The sequence below is a fragment of the Oryx dammah genome, unplaced genomic scaffold (genome assembly GCF_014754425.2).
Source record: "Oryx dammah isolate SB20612 unplaced genomic scaffold, SCBI_Odam_1.1 HiC_scaffold_20, whole genome shotgun sequence".
Classification (NCBI taxonomy): Eukaryota; Metazoa; Chordata; class Mammalia; order Artiodactyla; family Bovidae; genus Oryx; species Oryx dammah.
The window spans coordinates 30,114,081-30,135,976 of NW_024070204.1; the positions used below are offsets into that span (position 1 = coordinate 30,114,081).

Below are 21,896 nucleotides of genomic sequence, written 5' to 3' on the forward strand. Positions count from 1 at the left end.
CATCCAGGAAGAGGGTTAAGAGTGAGAGGGGACCTGAGGAGGGTAGAAGAAAGAATCTCTGTCAAGGAGACTGGGAAGCAGCAGCCAGAGGGGTAGGAAGAAAATTAGGAGAGGGTATTATCGTGGCTCCCAAGAGAAGAGATTTACTCAAGGAGGAAATGGCCGACAGTGCTGGCCACTGAGGGAGTCCGTCAAGGTCTGGCAGGTGTTGATGGCCACCTCCCCAGTGCCCCCTTCCCCCTTCTGGGCTTGTCATGCTCAGTCCTAACTGCTCCACAGGATAAGAACTGAAAAGTATCCTTTGGGCTTGGTGACATAAAATTCACTGGGTTCTTGAGATAACAGTCTTGGAAGTTTGGGGTTGGGAACTTCCCTGTGGCTAAGAGGAGTCCACTGGCTAAGACCACGTGCTCCCAATGCAGAGGGCCTGGTTCCATCCCTGGTCAGGGAACTAGATCCCACACGCCACAACCGAGAGTTTGCGTGTCACAACAAAGATCGAATATCTCACGTGCTTCAGCTAAGACCCGGCACAGCCAAATAAATAATTTTTTTTTTTTAAAGGAAGTTTTGGGTGGACTGAGGAGTGAATGTGAGATGGGACAGTACTGGAGGGCAGGCATGGGGCGGGGAGCATAGGTGGAGGAGGAAGATGGGATCAAGACAGGGGTTTTGTTTGTTTTGAGATAAGCTAGAGTGGGGCTCATTGTAATACTGATGGACAGGATCAGTAGGGACTAAATGACCAGTGTAAGTCACTCTGTTGTGTCCAATTCTTTGTGACCTCATGGACTGTAGCCTGCCAAGCTCCTCTGTCCAGGGGATTGTCCAGGCAAGAATCCTGGAGTGGGATATTCCAGGGGATCTTCCTGACCCAGAGATTAAACCCAGGTCTCCTGCATTGCAGGCAGATTCTTTACTGTCCAAGCCACCAAGGAAGCCCAGGACTGCCTCCCTAAACTAAAGGACCAGGGAGACAGAAAATAATAGAGAGCAAAGGTTCCTGAGAAGATAATAGGTAACGGTAGCCAGTGTTCAGGTCATGGAATCCTAGGATGCCACGTGTGTAGAGGCAGTCACGTCTTCCAGAGCAACAGAGAGAAAAACAGTGAGGAAAGGCAGTGGAAAGCCAGGAATGATGGGGAGTGTGGACTGGGAGCCACAACCTCCCTGAATAATGCTGAGTTAGGTCCATAGAGCTAGAGAGGATTTCCTTCCTATCTTCTCTATAATAAATCCTATCTTCTTGATGTGGTACACATATACAGTGGAATATTACTCAGCCAGAAACAGGAACAAAACTGGGTTATTTGTAGAGCTGTGGATGGCTCTAGAGTCTATCATACAGAGTGATGTAAGTCAGAAAGAGAAAAACAAATATTATATATTAATGCATATATGTGGGATCTAGAAAAAATGATACAGATGAATCTGTTTGTAGGGATGCAGCCATGCAGAATGGACATGTGGGCACAGGGGCGGAAGGGGTGGCAGGATGGATTGGGAGAGTAGCACTGATGTACATACGCTGCCGCGTGTACAGTGGAGAGCTAGTGGGAAGCTGCTGCAGAGCACAGGGAGATCGCTTGGTGCTCTGTGACAATGTAAAGGAGTGGGGGGGCGCTGGGAGGAAGGCTCAAGGAGGAGGAGATATGTGTGTACATATAGCTGATTCCCTTTGTGGTACAGCAGAAACTAACATAACATTGTAAAGCAATTATGTGTGTGTATGCTCAGCTGTGTCCGACTCTTTGCAACCCCCTGGACTGTAGCCTGCCAGGCTCCTATATCCATGGAATTTTCCGGGTAAGAATACTGGAGTGCTTTGCCATTTTCTCCTCCAGGGGATCTTCCTGACCCATGGATCAAACCTGCATCTCTTGCGTCTTCTACATTGGCAAGCGGATTCTTTACCCCTATGTCACCTTAAAGCAATTATACTCCAATAAAAAAATTCCTATCTTCTCTGTTAATCTCCAGTGATGGCTCTATTCATAAATATCAAAGCCAATCTTTCATAGTACTATAACAAGTCTGAGACCAAATTTAGACTAAATTCATCTCCTCCTGAATTAACTTCTTCAACATGTATTTATTGGGTTAGAATTACACAGTAAGGTTACAATGTCCAGGCACATCACTTCTGTATCCTATTGAAAGTCTCTGATTAAAAGGAACCTCAACTGCCAGAAGCCAGAATGGAAAGAGAAGCCTCGAAAAGAGATCTGTTGGGCTTCCTTGGTGGCTCAGTGGATAAGAATCCACCTGTCAGTGCAGGAGACACATCCACACACTGCATGGATATCCACATGGAAGGCAGTGAAGTTGGATCCTTACCCTATTTCTGGGTGTTCTATTCTCTTCCATTGATCTGTGTGTCTGTTTTTGTGCCAGCATCAAGACATATACCTTATAAGGGGCTGGTATCTAGAACAGACAAAGACTCTTGACTCAAAAAGACCACACAATTAAAAAATGAACAAAGAATCTGAACAGACATTTCTCCAACTTCAAGGAAGATAGACCAATGGCCAACAAGCCCATGAAAAGATGCTCAACATTATTAGCCAGTCATTAGGGAAATGTAACTAAAAATACCACTTTATACCCACTAGGGTAACTCAAATAGGAAAGTCTGATAATAACCAATACTGGCAAGGTGTGGAGAAATAGCAATCCTCACTTGTTGCTGAGGAAAGTATAAAATAGTGCAGCCACTCTGGACTACAGTCTGGCAGTTCCTCAAGAAGCTAAACAGACAGTGACTATGTGACCCAGACATTGCAATGCTAGATACCTATCCAAGAGAAATAAAAACATATGTCCACAAAAAAACTCGCACAAATGTTTCTAACATCATTAGTCATAATAATGTGGAAGGTGCAGAAACAACCCAAACTAAGGAATGGGTAAACTTCGTGGTTTGGATCGATAGGGACCCATCCAACAGGTGAAATGCCCAAACTAGTGAACAGATAAACCAAATGTGGTATATCTATACAACAAGCTATTATTAGGCCACGCAAAGGAATGAAGTTCTGATACGTCCTATATATACTGATGAACCTTGAAAACTTTCTGCTAAGTGGAAGAAACTGATCACAGAAGACCACATACATGATTCTGTTTATATGAAATTGTCCAAAATAAGCAAATATACAGAGACAGACAGACTAGTGGTTGCCTAAGGCTAGCAGATCATAAGGGGTTGGGAAGTGATAGCTAAGGGTAAGAGTTTCTTTTGGAGCTGATGGAAATGTTCTGTAATTGTGGTGATGGCTGCACAACTGTGAATATATTAACAACTATTGCTTTGTACACCTTAAATGGGTGAATTGTATGGTATGCGAATTATATCTCAATAAGGCTGTTACCTGTTACCACCTCCAAAAGAAGAAACTCTCAGCTAAAGACGCTTGCTCCTTGAAAGAAAAGTTATTACCAACCTAGATAACATATTAAAAAGCAGAGACATTGCTTTGCCAACAAAGGTCTGTCTAGTTAAAGCTATGGTTTTTCCAATAGTCATGTATGGATGTGAGAGTTGGACTATATGGACTATCCATATTTGGATGTGAATGCCAAAGAATTGATGCTTTTGAACTGTGGTGTTGGAGAAGACTCTTGAGGGTCCCTTGGACTGCAAGGAGATCCAACTAGTCCATCCAAAAGGAAATCAGTCCTGCATATTCATTGGAAGGACTGATGCTGAAGCTGAAACTCCAATACTTTGGCCACTGATGTGAAGAACAGACTCATTTGAAAAGAACTTGATGCTGGGAAAGATTGAAGGCAGGAGAATGGGATGACAGAGGATGAGATGGTTGGATGGTATCTCATGTCCACCAAAGGACATGAGTTTCAGTCAATTCTGGAAGTTGGTGATGGACAGGGAGGCCTGGCAGGCTGCAGTCCATGGGGTTGCAAAGAGTGGGACACAACTGAGTGACTGAACTGACTGCAAGGGCAGCTTCCTTCTACCCAGCCTATTCTCTCTGGGAGTCATGAATACTCTAAACCACCTGGTCTAAGAACAGGGGTACCCAAAAAGGTGGCTCACTGGGACACAGCCATGGAACTGTATCTCTGAACTGAGCAGCCATGGGTGTCAGGCTGGAATTCATGGAGCTCAGTTGCCCTTTGTCTTGACAACTTGGCTCCCTTCTGCCTGAGTCGGCCCAGGATAAGTTCTCCTTGTGCCGACAACACACTGAGCCCTTATTCCCTGGCATGTGCTATGTTATTGCGAAGAAAACCGACAAATTTTGAAGCTGCTCACACAGTAGAAGCATAGATCAAACTGGTTAGGCACAGGCAAGAAATGGCATGTGTTACATTATGTTTTTCTTACCACCTACTATAAACAGAGGCTGTTTAATGTCTTGGCATTTTGCTCATTTTTTTTTTTTTTAAATCACAAAACATTTATTTCTTGAATTCTGGCTGTTGTTTCCTGGTGTCTCATAACTCAGAGGATTTGGGGTGGTGGTGCATGTTTGAGAATGTTATTGCGCTTGAAAAGGCTAGTGGGGCGCCTTGGAACTGGATGAATGTATGTGTGCTCTGGGAATTGAAAACGTTACAGTTGTTCGATTTTATTTAATTAAACAAAAGGTTCTAATTCACAGTAAGGACTGAATCACATACTCATCTAATTTAATTTCGCCACTTCCTGGGAGGCAAGGGACAGGGTGGGTCAAATATTCAAGAATTCTGGGAAATCAGGCCCTGTAACCAGAGGCTCTGGGGCAGGACAGAATTCAGCCTCCTAGTAGAAATAAGAAGGGCATTGAGAAATGCCCACAGGCATTGAGGATATATAGAAATAGTACCCCTTAAATAAGAGGGGAGCCAAGGTAATCCCACATTTGGAAGCTGGGGAGAAGTCAAGGAATTTATCTTGAGGTAGGAGAGAGCTGAAAGGGTTAGTTGTTACCAAAGCCCTTTATAATGCTCTTTGAGGCGCTATTATATAAAATGCATTGGAACTCCACCTCCTAATTTAGAGGAATTTTCACAAGACCATGCTGAATGACACAAGATAAGGAGATACGGGGACTTCCCTAGTGGTACAGTGGATAAGAATCCTTCTGCCAATGCAGGGGATGGACACCGGTTCAATCTCTGGTCTGGAAATATTCCATATGCTGCAGAGTAACCAGGTCCGCACGCCACAACTTCTGAGCCCACATCCCAACTGTTTGGAGCCAGTGTGCTCTAGGGCCCAAGAGCCGCAACTACCGAGCCTGTGTGCTGCAGCTACTGAAGCCCATTGGCCTAGATCCTGTGCTTTGCAACGAGAAGCCACTGCAGTGAGAGGCTCACACATCACAACTAAGAGTAGCCCCCACTCGCCGCAACTAGAGAAAGCCCGCTAGCAGCAACAAAGATGTAAAGCAACCAAAAACAAATTGTTTTTTAAAAAGAGATATGGGTATAATCAACACCCTCCTAAGTTCATATGGTCTCTCAGAGGGTTCCTGGCAGGGCTGGGCCCCATTGCTCACTGTAGTAACTTACATGAACCTTTCCTAATTGCTCACTCATTCACGCTGTTACTTGGGATCACTTGCCAGATAAACAAGTTGCATTCAAACATTTGTCTCAGAGTCTTGGCTACTGGGTAAATCCAAACTAAGCCAACGAGTAACTTCCCTGGTAGTCCAATGGTTAAGAATCTGCCGGCCAATGCAGGGGACACAGGTTCAATCCTTGGTCCAGAAGATCCCTTCTGTCAAAAGGCAACTAAACCCGTGCTCCACAACTACTGAAATCTATGTACTCTAGGGCCCATGTGCTGCAATTACTGAAGCTCATATGCCCTAGAGCCCGTGCTCCATACCAAAGAGTAGTCTCTGCTCAGTACAAGCAGAGAAAGCCCACGTGTATCAACAAAGACCCAGCACAGCCAAAAATTAACTAATTAATTAAAAAAAAAACAAAGACATAGAGACCTTAGGTGGCAGCCACAATGAACCAAAAACTGCAGGCTGACTTCATATACCCTAAGCCTCCCGTACAACTGTAGGGAACAGGGAGGAGTTCCCCCAGATACGACTATGACTGAACATCCAGTAAATCTTCACTACTATATATATAAATGATTGAAGTCATGACTTGATCCAAATCAATTTGGCCATTATATAATTGTGACACTCTTCTGCTAAGTCAGTAGCTTCTGAAAATCAGCAGTGGGCAGGGGCAAGTGTATATCCCAAGTACTGACACATCTCACTGCCAGAAGATGCTCAGCAAACCTTTGGAGGTAGATTTTGAACATCTGAAGTGCTTACGTAGCCACCTTTGGAACTTGGATTCCTGTTTGGGGTATTTCAAATGTTAACTGCTCCTGGTTAAGTTTACACACACACACACACACACACACACACCTCTGTTTACATAAAGTATTTAAATGACCACATAATAATAGCTAACATTTGTTAACATCTACTATGTAATAGACACTTAAGAGGAACTCATCATTAATCCTCCAAAGCTCCAATAAGATAGGTTCTGTGAATGCTGCCATTTTACTGGGAGGGAGGGACAGTAACTCCCTCAGCCAAGTCCCACAATTCGTAAGTTGTGAATCAGGGGTTCAGAAATTCAGGTAGTTTGGTTCTAGAGAGGCAACCCCTTATCTATCCCACTCCTCAGCCCCTGATGAGGGCTGCTGTCAGTCAATGTAAACACAGAAATCTGACATTCACAATATGACGAAACTTGAGAATTTGACAGGGAAAGATGACGGCCTCCCAACTAATAAGCAGTGAGTAGCTGGCATCTGTGCTGGGCAGGCAAGCACACAGCACACTCAGAGCTGGGGGGAGTGGCCCAGCGAAGACCCCGCCCCACAGCTGGCTGGCCCAGACTCTCCCCCACCGGATCTGGAATGGGACCAAGATTCCAATTCAATCTGACTGGTCTCTTGAAAACAGTTGCTGTGGGAGTTTCATTCCACTTCATCAACTGGGAAGACAAGAAAGCTGGTATGCAGACCCAAGAACAGCAAAGAATGCTCAGAATAGACTACATGGGCTTCAGGGAGAATTCCCTGGTCATCCCATGGCTAAGATTCCACACTTTCAATGCAGGACCCAGGTTCAATCCCTGATCAGGGAACTAAATCCCACATTTTGCAACTAAAGATCCCATATGCTGCAACGAACTCACCTGCTACAACTAAGACCCAGAGCAGCCAAATTGAAAAAAAAAAAAAAAAAAAAAGACTACATGGGCTTCAGGAACAGAGATCCAACAGCATCTCTGACCCCCACCTTCAAACTCACGGTCTCTCTTTTTGGCTTAAGATACTGTAACCCAGAGTTCTAATGGATGCATCCATCACATGTTTTCAAGTCAAAAAGAAGAAAAAAAAAATCACATGACTACTTTAGGAAGATTCACTGGCAACATGGGAGAAGGGACCAAAAGCATAGAGAAAGGAGTTTAGAATGATGATCCAGGCAACAGAAAATGATGGTGCAGAGATGATGGAAACAGAAATAGGGGGCTGTGGGCGGTGGGGGGAGGGAGAACATGAACTTTCCGATTCCTTCTCTGAGTTTCATTAGATCTTCCTGGTGGCCAGGTAGTTTTATAAGGATAGGGTTTCTCTTCTCTCATAAAACACTAATATAGTCCTAGGCACCTTTCCCCCCTTGTTTAGAATTAATTCTTGAAGGGTTTATTTTACAAATTTTCCATGGAATTCCCTGGTGGTCCAGTGGTTAAGACACCACACTTCCACTGCAGGGGGCACAGATTCAGTCTCTGGTTGGAGAAACAGGCTCCTGCATGCTGGAGGCATGGCCTCCTCCAGAACAATCCAACTTTTCTTTTTCACTTTTTGGCCACGCTGCATGGCATGTGAAATCTTAGTTCCCTGACCAGGGATTGAACCCATGGGCCCTGAATTGGAAGCAAAGAGTCTTAATCACTGGACTGCTGGGGAAGTCCCCCAAACCTAACATTTTATTACAAAAACTTCCAAACACAGTCAGTTTTAAAGAATTTTGTGGACACTCGTACTCCCACACACCCAGCTCGAGATCACATCACTGTCCTTTTATCTACTGTTATTCACGTTATCACATACCCAGCCATGTCCATCCCTCTACCCAGCCTCATTGTGTTGATGCCATTGAAAGTAAAACACAGACAACAGAGCATTTCCCCATAAATAATTTGTTGGCAGTATCATTAACTAGAGTTCAAGATTTGCTTAATATTCTCTTAATGCATAATTTAAATACAGTGAAACACACAGCTTAAATGTAATTTCACCGAGATTTGTCACACACCTGTATAAGCCAAATGCTTATCAAGATGTAGAATGCTGTATACCCTGAAGAAACCAAAATTGAAAAAGACACATATACCCCAACGTTCACTGTAGTACTATTTATAATAGATAGAACATAGAAGCAACTTAGATGTCCACTGACAGATGAATGGATAAGGAAGCTGAGGTACATATACACAATGGAATATTGCTCAGCCATAAAAAGAAAGGCATTTGAATCAGTTCTAATGAGGTGGATGAATCTAGAGCCTATTATACAGAGTGAAGTAAGTCAGAAAGAGAAAGATAAATATCGTATCAGTTCAGTTCAGTTCAGTCGCTCAGTCATGTCCGACTCCTTGTGACCTCATGAATCTCAGCACGCTAGGCCTCCCTGTCTATCACCATCTCTCGGAGTTCAAACTCACGTCCATCGAGTCGGTGATGCCATCCAGCCATCTCATCCTCTGTCATCCCCTTTTCCTCCTGCCCCCAATCCCTCCCAGCATCAGAGTCTTTTCCAATGAGTCAGCTCTTCGCATGAGGTGGCCAAAGTACTGGAGTTTCAGCTTTAGCATCATTCCTTCCAAAGAACACCCAGGGATGATCTCCTTTAGAATGGACTGGTTGGATCTCCTTGCAGTCCAAGGGACTCTCAGGAGTCTTCTCCAACACCACAGTTCAAAAGCATCAATTCTTCAGTGCTCAGCTTTCTTCATAGTCCAACTCTCGCATCCATACATGACCACTGGGAAAACCACAGCCTTGACTAGATGGACCTTTGTTGGTAATGTCTCTGCTTTTGAATATGCTATCTAGGTTGGTCATAACTTTTCTTCCAAGGAGTAAGCATCTTTTAATTTCATGGCTGTAATCACCATCTGTTGTGATTTTGGAGCCCAAAAAATAAAGTCTGACACTGTTTCCCCATCTATTTCCCATGAAGTGATGGGACCAGATGCCATGATCTTCGTTTTCTGAATGTTGAGCTTTAAGCCAACTTTTTCACTCTCCTCTTTCACTTTTATCAAGAGGCTTTTTAGTTCCTCTTCACTTTCTGTCATAAGGGTGGTGTCATCTGCATATCTGAGGTTATTGATATTTCTCCCGGCAATCTTGATTCCAGCTTGTGCTTCTTCCAGCCCAGCGTTTCTCATGATGTACTCTGCAAATATCATATACTAACGCATATATATGGAATCTGGAAAGATGGTATTGAAGAATTTATTTACAGGGCAACAGTGGAGAAACAGACATAGAGAATAGACTTATGGACACGGGAGAGGGGAGGAGAGGGTGAGATGTATGGAGAGAGTAACATGGAAACTTACATTGCCATGTGTAAAATAGATAGCCAATGGGAATTTGCTGTATGGCTCAGGAAACTAAAACAGGGGCTCTGTATCAACCTAGAGGGGTGGGATGGGGAGGGGGATGGGGAGGGAGATGGGAGGGAGGTTCAAGAGGGAGGGGACATATGTATACCTATGACTGACTCATGTTGAGGCTTGACAGAAAACAACATAATTCTGTAAAGCAATTATCCTTCAATTTAAAAAATTAATTAATTTAAAAAAATGTAGAATGCTGGACTTCCCTGGTGGTCCAGTGGTTAAGAATCTGCCTACTAATGCATGCAACACAGGTTCGATCCCTGCTCTGGGAAGATTCCACATGCCCCGGAACAACTAAGCCTGTGCGCCACTACTGAGCCTGCACACCCTGGAGCCCGTGCTCTGCAACAAGAGAAGCCATCACAATGAGCAAGTAGCCTCCACTCACCGCAACTAGAGAAAGCCCACTCGCAGCAATGAAGACCCAGTGCAGCTAAGAACAAAAAAAAATAAAGATGTAGAATGCTGCTATCATTCTGGAACAAGTCCTCCTGCCCCTTTCCCAGCCCGCCGCCGCCCCCACACCTCCACCCTCCTCACCCCAGTCTGCTGTTCTCCACTCTAGGTATAGTTTGGGCTGGGCTGTGTTCAGCTCCCCCTGCAGCAATGCATTCCAGGCCAAGGTCCTCAGGTCAGTCTGAGGGATGAAATGTTGCCCTTTCGCATGCCTTCCCAGCCCAGGAATGGCACGCCCGATGCCCTTTCAGTGTGGGGAACTGTGCCCTTTCAGCGCTGGGAATTAGCAGTGCACTCGCCTGCCCCAGGCCTCTGATTATTTGAAAAGTTCTCCATTCAAGACTAAAACAAACAAATGTCACATAGCTTTTCACAAAAGGAATATTCAAACCTAGTTTTTTAAAAAAAAAGTTAACAAAAACTGGACTGACCAGCAAAACTGGATTTTAAAAGCCACAGACTTCTCTGGCTGTCCACTGGTTAGGACTGTATGTCATCATATTTCTATATGATTACATACCTTCATATCCTTAAACTGCTAAAGGCAGATGGTGTCATGGGAGGATTAAAGACGAAAGAATTTAAAAGAACCTGGGTCTGAACCACAAAATAGACCAAGTTGTCCGTTTTTAGAGATACAGAACCATCATTCTAACAAATAACTTTCCTGTTCAATATATAAATGACCCTTAACCAGTTATTTTGTTATTGCCCGTGGCTGGCCTGATTGTCAGTACATTCCCATATAAGCCCTTGCACAATACCTGGTCACACTGGAGCCCAAGGCACAAACAGGGCCTTCTCTTTCCCACCCCCATCTAATATTAAGAGCAAGTGTGTTAGGGGATGGTTGCTAGAAGGGTCCGTGTGGAAGGACCTGTCACTGAAGGCCCTGTCCCCTGGCCCTGCAGTGGTCCTGCCCCGGGGTGGGCTTCACAGATGCCCTAGGGCCCAGCAGGGCACAAGCACAGCTGCGGAGATTGTCCTCCTGTTGAGAAACAGAGAGCACAACCACGGGAGGGGCTCAGAAAACAAGCGAAGAGTCCAGGTCCACTCACCTTCGAGGCCAGGAGGTGACACAGGAGGCAGGCAGTCTGTTCTCAGCAGGAGCCACCTCTCCCCTCCGTCCTGTTTCACACTGGATGGGAAATGAAATGCTCACTCTTTCCTGCCCTGCTTTCCCTCAGTCCCCCCACGGCCCTCACTTGGAAATCCAGGAACAAGCAAAACCTGGAGAGAGGGAGTCCTCCCAAGACCAAGAGCCAGTTAGCAAATGTGGAAAACAGGACTGGAGTCGGCTAACCTCAGGGCTTCCTGGGTTGCGCTAGTGGTAAAGAACCTGCTGCTAATACAGGAGACGTAAGAGATGTGGGTTGGATCCCTGGGTTGGGAAGCTCCCCTGGACAAGGAAAGGGCAACCCACTCCAGTATTCTTGCCTGGAGAATCCCATGGACAGTGGAGCCTGGCAGGCTACAGTCCACGGGGTCACAGTTGGACACAACTGCCGTGACTTAGCATGCATGCACTGCTAACTTGTAGGGGCGAGAACTTTTAACGGGAGTTTAATACAAATATCAAGTACCCGACGCATGTGAGGGCAATGTGGCAGCAGACGGAGTTCCAGGGATGGCTCAGAACCGGCCCTGTTCCAGGCCTGGCCCACGGCAACAGAGGGGTGAGCAGAGCCCACCAACCAACAGCGATAGGTCTCGCAGACAGATGCAGAACAAATGAGGAAAAAGTCCTCCTTGTACACACCATCCCACCCAGGCCAGACTGCTTACTCTCTGAGGCAGGAAAATGAAGCCTTTTCTCTTTCATCAAACCCCTTCCATCGACAGTTATCCTCATTTTATTATCCCCACAAAAGCAAAGAGGCAGTGATATTTCAGGGATTAAAAAACTCTCTCCCTTTACTTACCCTATAGGCGTGGATGCATGCCGTCACCTCAGTTGTGTCCAACTCTGTGCAACCCTATGGACCGTAGCCCGCCAGGCTTCTCTGTCCATGGGGATTTTCCAGGCAAGAACACTGGAGTGGGTGGCCATGCCCTCCTCCAGGGGATGGATCTTCCAACCTGAGACTCTTGGCTCCTGCACTGGCAGGCAGATTCTTTACCCCTAGCGCCACCTGCTTACCCTATAGGGTCCTACCTTATTTTATTTTTTGTCATAGTATTTTATCACCTCCTGAAATTTTAAATCTCTATTTGGTTATTGGTTTTCCATCTACCCACTAACCAATCAACCACCTCCCCCCGCGACACACACAATGACTAAGTAAAAATAATTATTCCATGTTATACCAACCACACCAAATACAGTATTATAAATTGTGCTTTAATTTCTGCAATCAGACACGATGCAGTGAAATACAAGTATAAACTTTCATTGTACATCCAGAAAATAAAAAGAACATTTATACAGATTTAGCCCAACAGCTTATTCCCTTAAAAAAAAAAAAAAGTTTCTAATGTAATTAAAGCTAATTTATCTTCAGTGTAAAAACTTGGAGGTATAAACAAACTCAAGATATTATATACAGGAAATTAATATACATTTCCAAATGTGCACAGTGCAGCATTTTAGACAAAGTAAATGATCTCATTTTAGCTTTTATTGTTAACCATAATCCTTATCTCAATCTTGAATAAAAATGTCACAATATATAAATCCACTGAGAATTCTGTACACAAATACAAGTTTATAGAAATCTCATTTCAGATATAAATACATAAACTGTCATGACCTTACATGTTAAAACAGCTTATTTTTCTATTGTAATTTTATTTTAAAAAAATCATAGAAAAATATTTCAATGCACATTCAACTGCTATGAGAGGGACCATGACCTTGTGCCTTTGAACCACTTTATGGACTGTAAAGCATCACACCGGGCATTTTTGGAATGAAAATTACTAAGATCTTAAGACTGAAGAGGCTACTGTATAAATATTCCCATTATAATATGATCACAAAACTAGTTAACTCCATAGTGTATCTGGGAGGCAGTGGGGCAGAGAAAGGAGGTTAGTGCTAATTTAAGAAGGCCCACAGAACACAGCCAATGAATTAGGGTCATTTTAAAGTCCCCACTGCAAGCCTACACTGACCTTACTAGTGAGACTCTTAAGGCAACCAAGACTGGGCATGTGTTTGGCCCCAGATGCATAAACCCTGCCCTCCCCTCAATCTCCATCATACTAACAGACCAACAAGGCCTGAGCATCAACTCGGCGTGGGGAGGACTGCAAAGCAATTTCTTGTGGTGTATAAAAGACGATTCAGTGCAAACCGAGAAACTCCTCTTTGTCAACAGTTTCAAATTTTCTTATTGCCCTTCAGCAACTGAAAGCTTTTCTAAATACGTAACGTTCAAATTGGAATCCATACTGGAGAGCAAACAGATATAAAAGGCAAACTTCTGATAGGGAACATTCTGACGTGAGATCGATCACTTTTCCCACTTCCTTTTGTGGAACTGAACAGGTTTCCACGGAGAATGAAAAAACGGGTCCTCACTAAGTGTGCTTTTCCGGCACTTAAAAACTATAGATCATTTAAACAGCAGATCCAGGAAGGTTACCAGGCATAGTCAAGTTTCTTCTATGGCTTTTAAAATCGCTGAGGTACTATGTGGTCACCATCACTTCTGAGACTTATGCTTGACCGCTTCCCTATGATAGCCGGGTTCGACAGTGATCTTCTTCACTGGTCTGTAAGGTAGCAAAACTGGGGAAAACGCCTGAGGACGGCGGTCACAGACGCTCTGAAGCCTCGGTATGCTGTTGGAAAAAGGCGAAGCAACCTCTTTCAAACACTGCGTGCCTCCGGGACAATGGAGGCTCCTCTGGGCAAACCTAAGAGATTCCCAAAGTTTGACCCACAGGCTTAGCAGCAAGATCCCAGGATGAGGTACACCAAGGCGGGGATTGCGAAGGGACAGTGGAAAGTGGCACAGCCGGTGGCGGGGTGGGGACCTGGAGCTGTTGGCCGCGAGCCAGCCCCCCACCCCGACACGAAGTGACACAGTCTGAGGATGGTTGGAAACGTCAGGATGGTGACACGCATGGCAAGAGGACAGAGGAAAACTGCTACGGTTTGGAAATGAAGGCCGCACATCTTAACAAAGCTATCTGAATCTGTTAATCCAACACACACACACACACACACACACGCACGCACGCACATATCGTGTAAAGCTGAACTTCGGGATGGGCTAGAGAGACGCTACTCCTGACGACTGGATAAAGCACGTTGGCACAGGAAAGATGTGAGGACCGTACGGCGTCCAAGCACAGCTTACCAAAGCCCTTTCTAAGTAGTAAAGTGGCTACCGTGGGGTCTGAGCGATGCTAACACAGAGGACACTGGCCACAGCTGTATTACGGGGTCACGTACTAACTCCTTTCAATAATACTCAAGATACGGGTTTCAAATGCATAGTCTTTCAGAACTGGCGGGGAGAAATGAGAACCAGCTCTTTTCCAGAAGACCCAGGCTTCCCCTGGCAGTCGGCTTTAGCGTGACACACCAACGTGGAGAGCAGATGTGTCCAGCCTCCTGTCCCAGCCTGCGAGGGTCCTCTCTCACCGCCACCGAGCAGGCCAGTCACACTTCCCCTAGGTCCACAAACTCGTCTTCTCGCTTGGCCAAGTCGTCTTCATCTCCCAGGGCTTTCCACCCGCTGGTGGGCAGGACGGGCTTGGAGGAATGGCGCTGCAGCAGCGCGAAAGGGAACAAGGAGGACAGGCGGCCCGAGGTCCTCGGTGGCGAGGCAGCCTCTGCCTGGAGGGCCTCCTGGCTGTGGTGTCTCGCCTCGACTTTCTCCTGTAGGCGTTGGACTTCCTCCATCATCTCCAAGAGTTTGCTCATGGTGGCCACTCCACCGCCACCCAGGATCTGGGCCTCCGGAATCCAGCGCAAGTAGCGCTGGGCCCAGACTTTGATCTCTGGGCCCTCGAGGCGAGGCAGCAGCAGCCCCTGGTAGCTGGGGGGCCTGCTGTGCCAGCTGTCATAGAACTCTCGGAAGCCGTCCTGCAGCTCCTCCGAGGAGTTAATCAGTTTGCTGATTCTCTTGCCCAGCAGGTTTTTAATTAAGTGATCCGTTTCTTCCCTGAAAAATCCTCTTTTGGGAGATGATTTCGATTGGGTGAGGGGCAGAGAAAGTTGTCTTTGATGCTTTGAGAGAGAACACAAACAAAAAAAGTCTCTGGTTAGCCCAAGAGCACAGTGACGGTTGTTTCCATCCAAAAAAACACAAACAAAAAGCATAATCCTACTTTAAGAAGAGTCATGAGAATTGCCCTGTGAACACGAATTCATTACAATGCCGTCACACGCAAGAGAGAAAGCGGCAGTGGGTGGGTGGGGGATGCCTATTTATTCCACGATGAGCATCAGATGCACGCTGGGTTGCTAAACAAATGGGCGAGACCAGGCGCAGGGTATTAAGCACTCGTGAAGAACAAGCTGAAGTTAAGACAGGCAGATGAGGACCTCTCTGGTAGTCCAGGGGTTAGGAGCTCGCCTGCCAACAAAGGGGACATGGGTTTGATCCCTGGTCCAGAAGGATTCTACATGCCAAGAGGCAAGTAAGACCGTGCACCAGGCTCTACAGTGCCCAGGCTCTAGAGGTCTGTGACTGGAGAAGCCATCGCAGTAAGCCAGAGTGGAGCCACAAAGACCCAGCGCAGCCGGTAAATGAGTGAATAAAAAGAGAGGCAGATGATCAGTCAGAGGAGTCTGGAGATGAGGCCTATTCATTTGTGAAGGGAGCAGAATGTGTCTTCTTTGAAAAACTTAGGGGGCTCGCTTCCACAATATTCTGAACACCTGTAAGGAAACAGTGCCAACGCCCTGAAGAGCCTGTCGCTCCAACGAAATAACTTACAGGCATAACTTGTGGGAGGTCAGGCATCCGGGGGGAGGTCAAGCCTAAGTCAGAAAGGTTCTTTTGGACAGAGAGACAGATGGGAGGAAAAGGAACCTGAAGACTGCCTAAGTGGGCCGGGTGTTCTTCTTGAACACAGGGTGGACGATGTTGAGAGCGTCTACACGCTTGTCCTCCTCAGGAATTCGACCTGAAGCCGAAGCTAGGTGCTGTGTTTTGGGATGCACTGGGAGAGGATTGTGAGGATGGTCAGACGGTTGCAACAGATCCTTGGTGCCCAAAGACAAAGGTAAGAACCTGCGGAGGAGCTGCTTCTCCCCATCTCTTACTCCTGAGGTGTTATGTGGAATAAGAGGGGGCAGAAGTTTTCTTCTGGGGCCAGGCTCCTAACTGTAACATGTTCCTACCAGTGCTTCATACTTATTATGGAGTGTAGAACAAACAATAAAAATATACCGTAGAAAGCAAAACCATGCACAGCACCCCAAGTCAGAACTTTCCATCTGGGGGCAGGAGAGTTGGGGGCCGGCCTCCTCTGCCCAGTGACTCAGGTGAGTCAGGGATGAGGGAAGCAGGCGGGACCTTCACTGCCTGCCGGGCTCCACGCTCAGTGCTGAACACGCAACCACTCACCCGGTCCTCGGAGTCACCATTACTGCCCCATGTTACACACGAGAAAACTAAGGCACAGCGGTTAAGTCAACCGCAAAGGCCCCAGCTACCAAGTGCCAGGTGTGGTTTCACACAGCCTGGCTCCAGAGGGAGCCCGAACTCTTAACAGAGCCCTCCCTGTCTTGGAAGCCCTTCTCTCAAGCCCCGAGTGAATGGAGCATTCTGGACAGGCCACGTGGGGGCAGCACTGTGTCCCTGTAGCCTGGTCAAGGCCTGGGGCTGAGGCTGGGACCCCACACCTGAGAAGACCCCACAGTCTTGAGGGATAATTCCCAGGGCACTGCATTGGGCATTCCCAGGGCAGCTGTGGTTGGCCATGGCTCTCTGGTTTCTACAGAAGGTCTCCAAGGCTGCCTGTCCCCCAAGAAGAGGTCCCAAGCCTGACACCAGGACTCCTTACCTAACAGCCTCAAAGGTTCTCGTCGGCCCACCGCTGGCCCTGCATGAGCTAATACAACCTCAGATGCCCTGACCTGCAGCTCAAGCCTCTCCCACGGGCCAGCTCCTGCAACCTGGGCCCTTAGGTTCTCCACTCCCACCTATGAGAAGGGACCCTCAGAAAAACAGGGCCTGGGCAGAGAAATGAACTTACAGGTAGAGCTTTCATTTCCTCCCTCAGACCTCTGAGGGCCCTCGCCCCTCTGGTGGGGGCAGCTGGGCCATCGTGAGCCGGTGGGAGGTGTGTGTGCAGCCACCAGGGGGCACAGCACACCAACAAAACTGACCTCTGGCTTGGCTGTGCTGGAGCACAGGGCGGTTCTGGCCCAGCAGACAGGACAGAGGTTGAACCAGGAGCACTAACACCCAGCCTGGGCCTGTGGACCCTTGAAGGGGTGAAGCGGCAGCCAGCAGAGGCACCTTCTGTGAGTGTTGGCACTGACTCATGGGTCCCCAAGCCCCTTTAGAATGGAGAACTGGCCAGGGCCCCAGGAGCCCCGCAGGACTCTGAACCAGAAAGACAGATGGTGGTGGAGAAGGCAGTGACATGCTCTGACTTGCGAGTGACCACCACTGAGCACCCTGCTCTCCTCTTTGTGGGGGGCTCCCAAGTCAGGAGGCAGAACAAGAACTGCCATGTACATCATACATCATCTGGGGTATGTCAGAGTTTTAATAACTAGTAAAATCAGCAACAAATATCTAAAGGGAAACCCAAATAATTTGATGTTTGTCATTTAAGCCCCGGTCCGCAAATAACAGCCCACGGGCCGGCCCAATCTGGCCCGTGCCAGCCTCTGTAAATACTGGAACACAGCCAGGCCCATTTGCTCACGTGGTGCCCATGGCTGTCTTCCAGCTCCAACAGAATGGGGGGGGTGGTTGTGCCAGAGCGCTGTGGGCCCTGACAGAACATGTCAGTCACAAACACCAATTTTAGCATGAAGAGAGGCCTTGCTAGTGAATACCTAAACTGGTACAGATGACACAAAACCCACCCTGTGATCAGCGTTCCCTCTGCTCTATCAATCGCACTGGGGCAGGGCTGACACCCTCGATTCCCCATGGCATCCCCAGTGACGCTCAGGACAAACGTGCATCTGCCGAAGGCAAGGGTGCTCAGGGGCCCTGACAACCTGCCCATCACAGTCTCAGCTCTGTGACTGTGCCCAGAATCCACAGATTAAATGTAATCCTTCCAGACGAGATTTCTGCACAGACGAGGGGGTTAGACACGCACAAATCTTACTTTGAAATGCGTTCCTTTCCGCTGGACTTTCTCCAGTTTTGGCTTCTCCATGTAAAGAGGGTTTGTCAACAACGTCTGGGCTTTGGGTTCAAACTGCACGGACCAATCCCACACGGTGAGCAGATTCAAAGGCTTGCTTTGTGAGTCCTGGCTCTCCCTGCCCTGCCAAAACAAGCATAGGTCACAGTGTTTGCAGGGAGGGCTGAGGAAAGCAGACAGTGCGGAGAGACAGGCTCCGGGACGGCGCACCCGGCCTCTGTGGCGCCACGCGTGAAGGCTGTGGCCGTCGGTGGTCGCTCCCCAATGGCTTTCGGTGGGAAGGAGGCAGGACACGTTACTTCCGGTAGAACTTGTGCCAGCCACTGTGCTGTACACGCTCACCACACCCCTCATGAGGTTGCTCCTATTTTTCCAATTTACCTTTGGGGAAATGGAGGCTGGGATAATGAAGTGAACCACCTGAGGCCATGAGGCTGTGGAGCAGCAAGGCTGTGTGCACTCCCCGTGGGATGCAGTAAGATCCACCGGGAGGGCAGCTCCAGCAAACTCCAGGTCCCCAGAGGGCCAGTCGGAGCCCTGACAGTGCCGAATTGAAGCCCCGGGAGCAGGGCCTCAAGGGAGACTATAAAGATGTTTAAGGCAGAGAACGAAAGCCAAGCTCCCCTCCTCCACCTCCACTCTCTTCTGAGTCACTCCTGGCACCCGTCAAGTGGAAGAGAAGGCATCTGAGCTGTTCATAAAGACCACTTTTAACGTGCTTCATCCCCAGCGCTCACACTGGCTCCCAGCCCCGATATTTACCCTGTGACCCACGGTGACGGCCTCACTGTCTCAGTGACTCACTCTCAGAGATAATAATTCGGACTTGAGGATTACATATCAATACCCGGAGAGCACTCAGAACAGGGCCCTCTGTGTAATCACTGTTATAAAGAAAATATCATTTTCATCGTCCCTCCTCTTACGTCTTACTTGTTAGACACGGCTTCTTCAATACACAGGTTCCTAAGAGCGACTCTTACCACGTTCGTATCTTTTTGATGAGGCGAATTGAAGAAGAAGGTGCTAAAAATAGGTATGTACAGGCTGTCTGACAAAACAGTCAGGTACGTCTCTGTGAACTCGAACGCTGGGGGATGCTGGTGCACCAGCTGCCACACACAGTCCAAGAAGAGCAGGAACACGGGAGCCTACGTGAAGACAAGATGCGAATGATGGAGGGGTGCCGACGGTCTGAAGCCAGCGGCCCCGGGTATGGCGCAGCCACCTGGACAGCTGTGGAGCAGCCCCTCCTGGACACTGCATGCTCTGGGAAGCACATTCCGGGTGACTGCCATTCCCAACTGCATCCCATCCCCAGAGATAAACATGCCTGACTGAAAAACCACACACCCGTGGATTAACCTCAGGACTCGGCAGTAGCTCCCTATGTGGAAGACATTCCCAAGATGGAGAGCCTCCTTGCCCATCGACACTGGCAGAAGAGCAGCTGCAACTGAGCCTGAGGACAGGAAACGCTAACTCTGAACCTCAAGTGAAGCACTATTCCCCACCAAAGAATCCACTCTCCTTACTAGTAGCACTGTATTACCAAAACAAAAAACAAACAAACAAAAAACACAAAAAACTACTCGGTTTCTTCAAATTTTGTGAATACTCCCTTCTCCGCCCTGACAATGGGGCTTCCCTGTTGGCTCAGACGATAAAGAATCCACCTGCAATGTGGGAGACCTGGGTTTGATCTCTGGGTTGGGAAGATCTCCTGGAGAAGGGAAAGGCTACCCACTCGAGTATTCTGGCCTGGAGAATCCCCATGGACAGAGGAGCCTGGCGGGCTGCAGTCCATGGGGTCACAAAGACTGACCGCCCTGACAATGAGGGCCCAGAAGAGAAAGCGGATGGGAGAGAAAGCAGAAGCGGCAAAAATGAGTTTCTAATGTTTTTCACAAATGCATTTTTTTCATCGATGGCCTCTTTTATTAGCTTCAGAGGCAAGCTCTTTCTTAGTAGAGTTTCTGAGGGCACCTTGTCGTTCTCCAGTGCTCCTCCTCAAGTCACCAGTGACCCCATGTCATGGTCTCTCCATTCCTAAGCCAGGCTGAGGTCTCACATGCAGCTCCTCAAAGGCAGGAGCTGGCAGTCCAGCTCTTGACTCAGTCCAGTCAATTGTGATGCATCAATTACATCACAAACTGGACCACCCATTTTTCCGTCAAAACTCCATGGTGTCAATGTTGAGACGTGAAGAAAGGTCCACGTGGCAACTTTATCTCACACCTCATTTTACGTTCAGTGGCATTAGATAAGAGTCGAAAATATCTGAATCTCACAGCACAGTCAGGGAAATGGGCTCAGAAAGTACAGGTGTTTCCTCCCAGCCCTGGGTGAGCGGGCAGATCTGCTCTGGGGCGCCTTCCCCTTTAGACACGGTACCTGTCAGTCCCCCTGCTCTCAAGATACACAGACTACACAAGACGTGCAAAAATACCCTCTTCCCAACACAGTACCAACTCTGTTATTTGAGTGCCATCAACCTTTCGAATTAGTGTCTCAGGAAGGCAAGTCCCTTCTAAGACGAAAGATGGTGATGCATATTCATCATCAGCCTGACGGGACACGGATAAGTGCAGACCAGTCCTCAGAGAAATCTGCAGGCCCAGCAAGGGTGGCCTGGTCTCCCAGGACACACCAAGCCTTTATGGGCAGAAGCCTCAGCTCTGTTTTCAGAGCAGTTGTGTCAAGCTGCCCAGCACCGCAGACAGACATGCCTATTATCTGAGGGAAGAAAAACCACCAGCCGCCCTGCTAGCATCTGTTAGCTCCGCAGGTGATTTAATTACAGTTCACATGTTTTCATTTTTCCTTCCATGGTCGTTAATAATGCAGCCAACACAGTTGGCACAGCTGTAACCGAGACAAGTACATCCCAGTTTGGGGGTAGGGGGACACTCATTTTCACTAACTGAACTGTCTTGCTGTCTCTCCAGTGGTTGAATTCAGAAGCCCAGGCCTGCAGCTATCATGGCGAAGGCCCAGGTAATGGATAGCATTCACATAACCCTGGGCTTTATTTTGAAAGGGTTTATTGCAAGGGAAATTTACTTTGTGTTATTATGTATTTTCTTATTATTATGTGTTATTATGTATTTTGTATGTATTATTATGTATTTTCTTGTTATTATGCGTTATTATGTATATACAGGGAAACTTGTACCCTATTTACTTTTTGCAAAAACTAACTTATCAGAAATTGTGGGAGTCCCACTGAGTTCATTTTTATTTAAGTTTTACAAGTCAATATCACTTCCACCGTGAACTATAATACACCCTTGGGACATACAATTTAGAAGAGAAGGTTCCAAACACACTTCTTAATAAATATCCCTTTTCCCTGGGAAGGGTTTCCAGTGTTTAAATCATTCACACTCACTGACCAGTGACCTGTCCTTGCCTTCCTGACAAGCTCCTAAGGTGTGCGCTGTGCAGGTATTAAAGGAGAGACAGGGCTC

The 21,896-nt window shown here is 47.3% G+C and overlaps 1 protein-coding gene across 3 annotated transcripts in view; it reads right to left on the reverse strand.

Annotated features, from left to right (window-relative positions):
- The window catches only part of MTMR12 (myotubularin related protein 12), a 79,393-nt gene that overhangs the window by 914 nt on the left and 56,583 nt on the right, over window positions 1-21,896 (reverse strand). Inside the window, exons 14-17 of one of the 3 annotated variants that reach the window (XR_005724756.1) lie at window positions 19,410-19,577; window positions 18,388-18,549; window positions 14,291-15,316; window positions 6,318-6,389 (exon numbers count right to left, since the gene is read on the reverse strand). Coding sequence is in view for 1 of the 3 variants with exons in the window: in XM_040262283.1 (XP_040118217.1) it covers window positions 14,747-15,316; window positions 18,388-18,549; window positions 19,410-19,577 (900 nt within the window). In the remaining 2 variants the exon portion in view is untranslated. Of the gene's footprint in view, window positions 1-6,317; window positions 6,390-12,454; window positions 15,317-18,387; window positions 18,550-19,409; window positions 19,578-21,896 lie in introns of those variants that run through there. The other 2 variants (XR_005724757.1, XM_040262283.1) reach the window with 2 other exon arrangements.